The sequence below is a fragment of the Choristoneura fumiferana genome, chromosome 30 (assembly GCF_025370935.1).
Source record: "Choristoneura fumiferana chromosome 30, NRCan_CFum_1, whole genome shotgun sequence".
NCBI lineage: Eukaryota > Metazoa > Arthropoda > Insecta > Lepidoptera > Tortricidae > Choristoneura > Choristoneura fumiferana.
This window is the reverse complement of record NC_133501.1, coordinates 7,192,634-7,205,682: the sequence shown is the minus strand read 5'-3', so window position 1 is coordinate 7,205,682 and position 13,049 is coordinate 7,192,634. Positions and strand designations below refer to the sequence as shown.

At 37.2% G+C, this 13,049-nt stretch overlaps 2 protein-coding genes across 2 annotated transcripts; one reads left to right on the top strand and one right to left on the bottom strand.

The window, feature by feature from the left end:
* Positions 1-518: 518 nt before the first annotated feature.
* On the bottom strand, positions 519-3,367 carry LOC141444500 (uncharacterized). The gene is made up of 5 exons (XM_074110049.1): positions 3,340-3,367; positions 2,422-2,553; positions 2,217-2,365; positions 1,629-1,763; positions 519-650 (listed from the first exon to the last, which is right to left on the bottom strand). The coding sequence occupies exons 1-5, from the start codon at positions 3,365-3,367 to the stop codon at positions 519-521; spliced, it is 576 nt and encodes a 191-aa protein (XP_073966150.1).
* A 1,262-nt stretch (positions 3,368-4,629) lies between these two features.
* Positions 4,630-5,904, top strand: Polr1E (RNA polymerase I subunit E). Its single transcript, XM_074110378.1, has one exon. The coding sequence runs from the start codon at positions 4,668-4,670 to the stop codon at positions 5,745-5,747; it is 1,080 nt and encodes a 359-aa protein (XP_073966479.1). The 5' UTR covers positions 4,630-4,667; the 3' UTR covers positions 5,748-5,904.
* The last annotated feature ends 7,145 nt before the right edge of the window (positions 5,905-13,049 follow it).

Here is a 13,049-nt window from a genome sequence, read left to right as displayed (position 1 = left end):
TAAATGATATGTATACATCACAAGTATTTAACACAACTTTATTTTTAACACAGTAGGTTTGCTATTTAAAGGGATCGCTAATGCGGATCGGAATTAAATAAATAAATAAATAAATATCATGGGACACTTGACACCAATTGACCTAGTCCCAAACTAAGCAAAGCTTGTACTATGGACACTATATGGGATTATTTCCAAATATCACTGTCCATGATATAATCATTAACTTTATAATACCCCTTAGGTATTAACGTCTTCTTGACAATAGATCTGAATTTTGTATCCGTTTCATTTGTAATACTTTTTGTAATTTTATTATAAAAACGTATGCAATTTCCCAGAAACGACTTTTTGGTTTCTAAATGAAACATTTCTATTGGTTCATGCAAAACACATTCCTTCCCAACACATCCTCGCACATCTCTAGTGGAGATGGAGCCTTAGCCTACAACGTGCAACCTTTACACAGCTTATTCCATTTCCTCCAGCTGTTCCCTCCGGCTCTGGCTCGGACTGCCTCACCTGTTCCGGGAGACGAAGCTGCACTCCCGGCAGAGGAACTTGAGCCGGTGCAGGTCCTGGTGCTCCTGGCGCCGCGACGCGCGCTTGAAGCGCACGCGGCACACCTCGCACGCGTGCCCGCCCATGCTCTGACAGACAGACATCTGGGTCAATCAACTTTTTAGTATTGTTATTGTCTCGTAACTCAGGAGACATCAATCAGTGATACACTTTGTTAGAAAAATGTTTGCTATTTATATTATATAGTACGATTACACATGGGTGTTACGAAATAACCCGTAAAACGATGATTAATCAACTTTTTAGCGAACCTTGTTGCCATGTTAACGTCTCCCGAGCTACTTATTAAAAGTTTGATTTTATGGGGTACAAATCCACTAAAAGTTTCCTAACTTGTTTCCTAATTGTGACAGTTTTAAGGCATTGCCCTCATGGTTCATCTCATTTACATGCTAGTAAGTAGTATATATTGCAAACATTTTTCTAACAAAGTGTATCACTGATGTCTCCTGGGTAACGGGATAGAATAACGTACACTGAAAAGTTGATTGACATTCAACAGGCGGGACTGAAGCATTCGCACCTTTAAAATTTAACTGAAACAATTCGAAATATTAACATTACCAAAATCAAATTTAAACAAAACACAATCTGGTTGAATTTTAAAAAGAGAAAATTTCGAATTATTTCAGTTTAATTTTAAAGGTGCGCATTTATTATTTTACTACAATTAATTATTTTATTTAAACCAATAACTACCAGTAGGTAGTCTGGATACATGGTCACCCTACATTGATTATTAAAGTAAAGTAGATATCTACGTTTTAACGTCCATATTCACGACTTTTACAATGACAACTTATCGCTTAAAAGTAATTTAAAGTATAAAGCTTTTCAAAGAGCTCGTCAGCCATAAACTACTGAACGGGTTTGCATGAAATTTAGTATACAGGCAATATATACTCTGGATTAACATATAGACTACTTTCTATCCCGAAATAATGTATGGTTCCTGTGGGATTGAACTACATACTGATTCTGACCGAGCGAAGTCGCGGGCAAAATCTAGTAAAATAATAATAATAAAAAGTTTTCTGTTGGCTCACGGGGCTGTGTCGTATCATGTGGTTGTTGTAGGCGTCCTCGGCGCGGAACCCTTTGCCGCACTCCTCGCACTTGTACGCCGCGTACTGGTAGTTGTCGGAGGACTTACGCGCCTGAATCTCTTCCAGCTGTTGCTCCTGTAACGTCACCATCATCATCGTTTTATAAATCTTAATTCAACATATGTTTTACTATATAAAAACTAACAACGAAACAAAGTAAAAGAGAAGAATGACACACATGTCAAAACTAGGATGATCCTGTTTCAGACGTAAAAAGGACGTACATAACGACATAACTGTAATGTACAATACAATATAATACAATATTAAAACTAATAAGGTTAAGGAAACCTTATTGACAATAACAAAATCACAGAACAATGTTTTTTTAATTGACAATATTTTCTGTGAATCTTTGTAGGTCTTTTTTTTTTATTTGACTGGATGGCAAACGAGCAAGCCAAGCCGTAAGACGTCCACTTCAGGACAGAGGCCTCCCCATAAAGCTCCAGTTGTTTCAGTTGGAAGCTGCGGCTTTAACCAAGCCATTCATATAAATTTAAAATTAAAAACTGCAGCACTACATACCTTAGTTAAGGCAATTATTTCACAGCTATAATTGCTCTCGAACTTGGCAAAATCAAAGTCAGGCAAATAATCATTATCTGATATTCTTTTTTTAATTTTTCTCTTAACTCTTTTCTCTGTGACAATTTTTTTCTTCTCCCTTTCTTTTTCTTGACATCCGCTATGGGATTTGTAGTTACAAAAATATGTTCAGAAGTATTATTACCATCACTGAAATCATCTACATCATCTTTGTTTTTGATTTCATATTCTGTTTTCAAATCATCAGACTCTGGAATTATATTGTCTATATCCTCTTCTTTTTTTATTTCCTCGACTTGTATAGACTCTGTGTAGTCTGTGGCATCAAGTTTTTTTAAAGTGAGATTCAGTAGGAGTTGATGGGAGAAGCGGTCTATGGTTTTTATGTAGCCGGTGGTTAGCTGAAAAAAAAATTAACTTTACTTTACTTTAGCCACTTGACAGTCGGACGATACCATGGTATCTAAAACCAAAATGCTTCTGCTTCCACCCGTCCATGGATACTTTACTGTCATAAAGCTTCAACTTGATTTTGCACACAAATCTTATATTATATGCTTTAAAAACATTATTTGAATGAGTAAACATTAATGTACATCTCAGTACTTATTTCTTCTGTAGCAAAGAGATAAATTAATTTGTTTGAAAATTGGATTTACAGTGATTTATTTGAAAAATCTATATAAAATATCTATCTCATTTTCAAAACTTTATAACTGTTATATGTAAAGGTAGCTCAAAAATTGTTTTTTGTTTGATATCATTAACATATAGTTAAGCTTTAATTTACAAAATAAACAAAAAGTAGTCTAACAAAAAAAAAGGTTTTAGTTTGTATTATTAGCCCCATGAGGCTGACAAAGTCACATTTGGTGTACTAAAGCTTTGTTGAAATATAAAAAAAAATGACAATGGAACTCACATGAGGGACCTGTTCTGCTAAGCAGTGCTGAGCTCGGAGGCACTTTGAACGGAATAACACATATTTGTGAAGTGTGGCGCAGCAGTACACACACAGGTGTTGTGGAAGACCATCAAGTACTAAAACCTGGAAACATTTGTAGCAAATATTAAGGGCCTGTTTCATCACTTATAAACTCACTTGAAGTGGTGGATATCAGTGATGCCATCTCTGTTTGTTTTGTCCGAATAAACAAAGACGGCATTATTTTTATCTGACACTTAAAGTTAATCAACAATTAGTGAAACAGGCCCTTATTAATCCTGAAAAAAATCTGCATCTTTTCATGTATACATTAGAATTTTACCGAGTTTTTCTGTTTTTACACATTTTGAATTGTTTATTTTATGAGATAACTTTAAGAGAAGCGAAATTTACACTTAGATATAGAAAGTTTTGATTATGATGTACCTATATACATACCTAAGACCGTTTTGTTGTCATTTCATAGTTGCATAGTTGAAACTACAGCGCGAATACGTAAACAGTACTTACAGGAGTCCCAGTTATGTGTGAAAATGCCTCCGAAAGTCGGTTTTCGTGAATGTTATACAATTTAACATCCGTAGCCAAGCAAGCCCGACAACTCAACAATTTTGCAGACGGATTTGCGGATTCTTCTTTCACAGTTCTCATATTGAAACACTTATAATAACGCGCTGAAGGTTCTTTTCGTATCGTAAAACACAAAATAGGTATAGCCAAATGCACTCCGTCCGATACACAGACTACCTCTATAGGTACTAATACTCTTTGCAGACTACTAAGAGATATGGTCCGATGGTCCGATATCTCCTCGAGCTGTCAACAGCAGAACACAACAGCTGTCAAATAAAACAAATGTTCGGATACTAATACAATACCTACAACAAAAATTCGTATGGTAGTTTTAGTATTTCCGATTCTGGCAGCATTGCTAAAGTGTCGACTTACCTATCGTCTCTTCTTCTAATACAGCCAATGCAACGACAAAAAAGGCCGGATTTTATTTAGTAATTATAATAAATAAAAATTTGGAAAACCACCGACTTTGTCACTTCAAAGTTCAATATCTCAAAAATGGCTGAACCAATTTTGATGAATTATGTCTAACAACCATCGCTAGAAAACCTGATTTCAAACAAAAAAAGCTCATTCAAATCGGTCCACCCGTTTAAGAGCTACGGTGCCACAGACAGACATAGCGGTCAAACTTATAACGAACTTAAACACAACATTTATTGACTTGACATCCCTCTTTTTGCGTCGGGTGTTAACAAAACAAATTTTTACAGATTCAAACTATGGGCTCTGGGCACTTGGGCAGTATGGTCAAACAGCACAAGTAAAAATGTATTGACAGATAATTAAAAAAAAACAGTTTGTTTATAACCTCAAAAAAACATACATGTGAACCACAGAGTACTTTTTATATGTGAACACTGCCAATTTGTTATTACAAAAAATATACAGATAATTCGTCTTTAGCAATGGAAGAATTACTAACAATTGACTCCGTCTACTCTAAAGAGGAGAGTCATACCGTATTAGTGAACTTTCAAAACGGAGAGCCCGAAGACGACCTCGATGTAGACTGCAAACGTCTCGTAGACGAAAATGGTAACAAATCTTTAGTTACCGAAATATCTGACGTATTGTACGCAGGAGACGAAGATGCAGAAGACCTCGGCCAAACGTTTATCCTAGTTAGAAACAGAAAAACCGGAAAAGTACGATTGATAGAGGTTGGATGTGCAGAACTAAAACCAGTGATAAAAATCGACCTAGATACTTCGCAGTTGCACGAAACGAGCAGGTTAGAGTTAAGCAGGAAGTTTGGATCAAAGAAACAGAAGCAGCAAATGGAACAGAAAGAAAAACTGAAGGTTAATGTACAAACTGTGACGGAACAAATGGTAAATGTTACAGAGAACATAAGTGAAGACAAACTAGATTTGTCAGTGTATAACCAAACGAATTCTGATGATTTTTACCTGCCCCCAATCGATAGAGATGCCACGAAAGTCGAGGAGGTCTACGATTTAAACAAAATACTAACTGAGGATGAGTACGAAGCAATCTATTCAGAATTAGAAGACAAAGATTATGCAGATCAATTACATTCAAGCATTAAAAGGGCTACAGCATCAAAGAAAATGACACCGAGACTAACGGTACTCTCTGTGTATGCAGACACATTACTAAAATTCACTTTTATCAGATCGACAGAAGTGAGAAAGAAAAGCTTTACGGTGTGCGAACATTCTAGCACTTTGAACAAAATAGTTTTAAATAATTTCACTACATTGTCAAATGGTAAGAGGAACCGGCCTCTTCAGTACAGAGATAAAAGTATATGTTACTTCATAGTGTTCATGTTGATTCTGAATAACTTTAAGTTTGATATGGAAAATCTGAGTTCCGCTTTGAAGATGACACCCGCTACGATTGGCTTGAAGGTCCGAGTGGTGGGAGGCTCCGTGGTTACGAGTGGTGACAAGAAAATGGTGCAGTTGAAACTACCGCTAGTCTCAAAGACTGCATTCAGGAGAAAGAGTGCTAAGTTTTAGTTTAAAATATTGCTCAAATGTCAGTGAAAATATTTTCTTCATTACACTTGCTTGTAAACAGTGTCGTAACATGCAGGCTACCTTGGTTGCAACCCCCCAAATAAAACCCTCGACCTTAATGTGCTTGTCATGAAACCTGTGGTTGGTAAATGAGTCATTGCCCATACTCATTTTTTGTCATTATTATAACTTACGATAATCGGATGCTGAGCACATAAGCTGGCAGAAAGCAGATAGCAGACTGGTTTTTCTGTCTACCCACATTTCACATATATAACATGCCTTCCCCACAGGAATGTTCAATATTAATCACACTAAGTTCCATTTACATGCACAATAGTCTTTACACTTAAATTCACCTCTTAAGTCTAACATTCACTAATAACCTAACATGCACTTAAAATACTAGGCAATAGGAGGCTAATCGCTTTCATCCTCGGTATCTCTTAGTTCGGCTTCATTTTCACTGTGGCTGTCTGCTAAAGCCAATCTCTTTGAATCAGGTGATTCAGGCGATAAAACCGATCTAGGACGTTTACTGTTGTAAGCAGCTGGGCTGTCGTGATTGCTTTGATGGATCACAATGTCCTGTGGCCCTGACACTCCGATAATCTTGGCCCATTTGCTAGGGATGGTATTGTGACTCTGATATCTTCTTCATCCTCATTTCTCTCTGTTATTGGTTCTTTGACATTATGCTCACTACCCTCCCCACAATTCAGCATTTGATTAACATGTCTCATGAGGAGTTTATCACTCCACTTCACGAGATATCTGCAGGTACCAATTTTTTTTTCTACAACTCCTTTTAACCAGCGGGGTCCTTTTCCGTAGTTCCTGATATATGCTTCCTGTCCCACACTGAATTGTCTCACTTTCTTATTAATATTCTTGTCTATTATTTTGTCCAAATCCTCATGTTGAAAAGACAGTGGATTTAAGTTATCAAATTTTGTCCGAAACCTTCTGTTGTTCAAAAGTTCGGCTGGTGTTTTTTCATTGACACTGTTTGGCGAGGTACGTAGCCCGTATAATATAGTTGCTAACCGTGCCTCCCATGACCCTCCTGTGAGCTTCTTCAGCTTTGATTTGACGGTCTGAACCGTCCGTTCTGCCTGGCCATTGGTTGCTGGGTGATATGGCGCCGCCAATACTTGTCTGATACCCATCGATTTCAGATACCTCTGGAATTCCTCGGATACAAAACTTCTTCCGTTGTCGCTCACAAGAGTATCTGGAAGGCCTTGCTCGGCGAATATGTCTGTGAGTATTTTTATTAGTGTGCTACTGCTCATATCTTGTACAATTTTCACTTCTGGCCATTTTGAGAAAGCATCAATTAGTATAAGAAAAGTTTTACCCTGAAACGGTCCGGCATAATCTATGTGCAATCTAGACCAGGCTTTACAAGGTTTTATCCATTGATGAGACACTTGGGGTGGCATATTACGATTCTCTGCGCAAATATGGCAATCTTTTACTACCTCTTCGATCTGATGATCAATGGCAGGCCACCAAAAATAGCTTCTTGCCATCGCTTTGGTGATTACTATGCCATCATGATTTTTATGAAGCTCTTCTATTATTTTCGGTCTCATGATCTCCGGTATGACCACTCGGTTCCCCCATAGTACACAGTCCTTATACACCGATAACTCTTCTCTCTTTTGCCAGTAAACTTTGTAGTCCTTTTCAGATTTACTTGGCCATCCATTACGTATCCAGTATAATATTTTACTTAGGCACTGGTCCTTTCTTGTTAATTTTGCTACCTCTACTGCCGAAAATTCCAACTCAATTGGTGTTTCTTCGATTAATAACACTCCTGAAAATTCTTCTTCTTTGACTTCTTCATGTGCTGGCCAACGGCTAAGTGCATCTGCATTTCCAATATTCTTTCCTTGAACATATTGTATTTCATAATCATAAGAATTCAACAAGAGCGCCCATCTTAACATTCTCGGAGAAATAATATTCGGTATCGGCTTTTTTTTGATCGAAAATACCCAACAACGGTTTATGGTCTGTCTTAATGGTCACTTTTCTACCACTTATAAATTGGTGAAATTTCTTTAAACCGAACACAATCGCTGCTGCTTCTTTGTCAACTTGTGCGTAATTGCGTTCCTGTGCGTTCATTGTCCTTGACGCAAACATCACAGGTCTGATGCTGCCATCACTCATCTCATGTTCTAGAACGGCACCAAGACCATATTGTGACGCATCGCATGACAAAATGAGTTTCTTATTAACATCATAATGCACTAACGTGTCTTGACTAGAAACCATTTTTCTTAAAATTTCAAAAGCTTCCTGGTGCACTCTTTCCCATTTCCATTTAACTTCTTTATCAAGTAGCCTATATAAAGGTTCTGCTATTGAAGCTTTATGTGGCAGAAATCGATCGTAAAAATTTAGCAGTCCTAGAAATGCCTGGAGCTCTTTCAGGTTTCGAGGCGCTGGTGTTTTCTCAATCGCACGAATTTTCTCTTCACATGGGTGAATACCAAATTTGTCGATGATAAACCCTAAAAATTTAACCCTCTCAGTAGCAAAATTACATTTATCTTTGTTTAAACGTAATCCCGCTTCCTGTAGCTTTTGAAGTACCTCTTCGAGTCTCCTATTGTGTTCTTCTATTCCACTGCCTGTGACTAAGATGTCATCTAATAGAACCGCTACACCTGGAATACCTGCCAGCAGTGAAGACATTAATCTTTGAAATATTCCTGGGCAGGCCTTGACTCCAAACGGGAGTCTTTTCATTTTGTATAGACCCTTTGATGTATTAATGGTCAGTAAATTGGCGGTTTCGTCATCTACTGTGACCTGTGTATACGCACGTTCTAAATCAATTTTCGTAAACCATACTCCGCCTTGTAATTCTGCAAACGCTTCGGTGAGAGTAGGTAAAGGGTATGTGTCTGTCTCAGTCACTGCATTTACCGTTGACCGATAATCCCCACACAACCGCACACTGCCGTCTTGCTTTAGTACCGGGACTATTGGCGTTGCCCATTCGGAGTGTGAGGTAGCCTCTAGAACCCCTTCCGATTCTAATCTATCAATTTCTTTATGTATCCGGTCTTTCAAGGCAAATGGTACCGGTCTACTCTTTAAAAATTTAGGTTTTGTACCTTCTTTAGGTGAAATATTCACCACAGGGCCTGTATATTTACCTAATCCTTCTTTAAAAACTTCCTTATACTTTTGTAATATGTCCTTTAACTGTGTATTTAAGTTAGCTTTATCTATATGCATCTTATAAATGCCTTCTAGTTGGATACCTAACTCAGCAAACCAATTTCTACCAATTAAACTAGGGCCATCACCCCGGGCTATCAGCACTGGTAATTTTTTTTCCATACCCTTGTACTGTACCATTACCATAGCTTTTCCTAATAAAAACACCCTATTGTCTGTCCAAGTCTTTAGGGCCACATTGACAGCTTCCAACTCAGGTATCCGACCGTTCCACATGAACCCCGCAGTTCGTTCACTAATCAATGTAAAGGCGCAACCGGAGTCCACCTCCATATCTATCAACATTCCATTCAACTTAATTTTAATTACGTAAGCGGGGGTAGATATACCCTGCCTCATATTGTTGATAGTTGTTTCCTCATACAACCCATTGACCTGCGTCTTTGGTGTGTACGCTCCTTTATTTTTTAATGAACACACTGCTTCTAGGTGACCTACTTTACCACAGTGATTACACTTTGACCATCTGAATCTGCATCCACCCCGGTGAGCCCTACCACACCGGAAACACTCAAGTCTTTCTGTCTGTCTGTCTACCTTTTTATTAATAAATTTATTTACTTCCATGGGTACTTCTGGTTCCAGCACCACCCTACTAGAAGAGGGAGTAGCAATAATATCCGCATCAATATCTGCAGCTTCATGAGACAGTGCAATTGTACATGCTTGATCAAACGTCAATGTGCTCTGCTGTAGTAACCGTTTTTGCACCTCTTTGTCCCTTATACCACATACTAAGCGGTCTCTTAAAGTTCGATCCAAGTCTTCAAAATTACATTCAATACTTAATTTCCTTAATTGAGCCAAATAATCTCGAACTTTTTCCCCCTCCCCTTGATATCTGCTGTGAAACTTGTATGACTGTACGATCTCATTTGCCTTTGGATGGAAATGATCACTCAACTTAGAAGTTATAGTTGTAAAAACTAACCTCACTTATTGGAGATGGAGCAACCAGTGAAATTATCAAATCATACAAATCAGGACCACAAACAGCTAGTAAATTAGCCTTTTTTTTAGCATCTTCCTTAATCTCACTTGCCTGCAGACAGAAAGAAAACCTTTCTAAATAGTTCTTCCAACAGCCATGCGCTATATCAAACTCTCCGAACTTTATACCCATATTGCCTTAGTAATTTCCTAAATAACACTTTTACCACTTAATCACACCTTTTCACACTATAACTGCACGTATTAGTCCCGTTTACGTCGTCGCCACTATTATAACTTACGATAATCGGATGCTGAGCACATAAGCTGGCAGAAAGCAGATAGCAGACTGGTTTTTCTGTCTACCCACATTTCACATATATAACAGTCATGAAGCCCAAGGTCGGTAAATGAGTGTGACACTGCATGGCGTGCAGGAGCGCGCGCACATCAGGCAATTTTTGAAAAAATATTAGTTTTTCTTTTACAAATATACAATTTTAACATTGTATGTCGCACGGGCGGTACTAGACTTATGAACATCGACTCATTAAAGCTCTCAGTCTTCGACTTGGGGCTTCTAATAGGCTCTTCCTTCTTCCCTTAAGACACAATGTACTATTAACTAGCCATTACCTGCGACTTTGGCCGCGCGAAATTCGTTTATCGAAATCCTGCAGGAAACATGCAATTTTCCAGGATAAAACTACCCTATGTCCTCCTCCAGGATTCAAACATTCTGTGTACTCAATTTCATCTAAATCAGTTCAGTGGTTTAGACATGATGAAGTAACAAACAAACAAACAGATTTACAAACTTTCGAATTTATAATAGGTAGTCCATATCAATAAATTAAAAAATATAGTATTTGACAACTCCTGAATTTGCCATGTCTGATATATTATTATGAAAATAAAGATAAACAGACAGTGTTTAGCGAAGAGAAAACTTAAATCGGTTGAAAATTGGATTTAGTGATTTTTTGAAAAATCTATATACCTATCTTGTTCTCAAACGCTTTTCTCTATGCAGCAAGTATGGTGCTTCTTGCATGTGACATCACATGCAAGTATGTCTTTCTCTGTCTAATCTTGAATTTCAAACCTTTATTACTTTGTTATTTGTAAAGGTAGCTTTAAAAATTGTTTTTAAACATAAAAAAATTACAAATACTTTGCTCACCCGCAACAATTCCTTGATTCTGAACATATTATTATAACTGTCTGATGTCTACATTTACATTTGTCTATATAAAAAAAAGAACTGATTTTTGGTGTGCCATAATGAATATTTGTTCTGTATTGTATATAACTCAAACCTCAAAAAAATTTACTTAGATCAATTGGTTTTTCCACCAGCAAAGTATTTTTGGTTTCTTTGTTTCATGACCATTAGCATTTCTTTCAATAAACATCAGCAATATGCAGAAAAACAACCAGCTGGAACAATACCTTTTAAGAAAAAAGTTGTGCGAGTCCATTTATATCTCATACCTAAAGAATGAAGTTTATGGCTTCAGAGTTCAGAATGGACATAAAAGAAAATGCCAATACTACTTGGAGCATCAAAACAACTTTTAAATTTTGGTGATCATTGCTTGTATATTCTATTCAAAAACTAATAAATTCTGTACTGCAGCATAATTAGAACTTTAAAATAGTAGATTGTAAATACAACAAGAGCATAAAACGAGTTGTTTTACATGGGAAAATGGGTTTAATGCTCGAGTTTTACACTCTGCTTTTCACTTCGATGGCGTGGGAATGAAATAGCAACAATGGAAGCAATTGTTCACTTCCTATGTAACTTTTATTGTTCATGCATTACTATTATAGTAAATAAATAAATATCACGGGACAATTCACACAAATTGACCAAGTCCCAAAGTAAGCTTAGCAAAGCTTGTGTTATGGGTACTAAGCAACGGATAAATACAATTATATAGATAGATACATACTTAAATACATATTAAACACCCAAGACCCGAGAACACGGGAATCGAACCCGGGACCTCAAGCTTCGTAGTCAGGTTCTCTAACCACTAGGCCATCTGGTCTGGTCTGGTCTGGTGGTTGGTGGTCTGGTCGTTTATAGTAATTATATATTTTTAGTTTTTTATAAATTAAAAAGTATTAAAAAAACCGGCAAAGAGCGTGTCGTACACGCCCAGGATAGGGTTCCGTAGCCATTACGAAAAAATCAAATAATATTTTTCTAAGGATTTTGTATTGTAGATTCAGTACATCTTCCAAGTTTAGGTATATTTTATACCTTAGGCTGCTATTTACTCTTAAACTACTAATAATTCTCAAGCAATCTTAGCCGCTATAATTTTCGTTGTATATTTGATATATTTACTACCATTCTGAATTTTTTCAAATTTTGGCACCTAACAGTTTAGATTTTAGAGGGGGAGTTTAGATTCTTGATTTTAAAGAAAATTTGCACTTTAAAGTTGAATATTTCGCAAACAGATCACTGAATAGAAAAATTGTCTTAGCAACCCCCCCAATGGTTTAAAGACCTATCCAATGATACCCCACAATATAGGGTTAGTCAAGAAAAAAATCACCCCCACTTTACGTCTATGGGAGGTACCGTAAAAAATTTTTTTTTTTACTTTTTTTTATTGAACAACTGTCGGCGTGACTGATATGTATTATTCATGTCAAATTACAGCTTTCTAGTACTACCGGTCTCTGAGCATAGCCGCGGACAGACAGACAGACAGACGGACAGACATGGCGAAACTATAAGGGTTCCTAGTTGACTACGGAACCCTAAAAATATGTAGAAACTTCTTTGTTTGTGGCGCTTTACACCTGATTGCCTTGGTCTTAGAGGAAGATTTTACTTTATGCACTAGCTAGAGCCTCTAGAGCATAAAAAGTCATTTTATGTCGCCTAGATCCAGCATAATAACACAAACTTTACGAGCATGTGAAGTGAAATAGTACATTGTACAACAAGAGCATAAAACGAACCATTTTACCCGAGGCGTTCATATAGCCCGAGCCGATACGGCGAGGGCGGACACGTCGAGGGGAAAATGGGTTTAGTGCTCGAGTTTTACGCTCTGCTTTTCACTTCGATTGCGAGGAGATGAA

Bases quoted from the DNA above. Each gene is read 5' to 3' on its own strand.
- LOC141444500 (XM_074110049.1), bottom strand. From the start codon at position 3,367: ATGGCATCACTGATATCCACCACTTCAA. The intron at 1,764-2,216 runs GTATGTAGTGCT...GTGACGTTACAG, and splicing joins AAATAATTGCCTTAACTAAG to GAGCAACAGCTGGAAGAGAT. The intron at 651-1,628 runs GTGAGCCAACAG...TCTGTCTGTCAG, and splicing joins ACATGATACGACACAGCCCC to AGCATGGGCGGGCACGCGTG.
- Polr1E (XM_074110378.1), top strand. From the start codon at position 4,668: ATGGAAGAATTACTAACAATTGACTCCGTCTACTCTAAAGAGGAGAGT.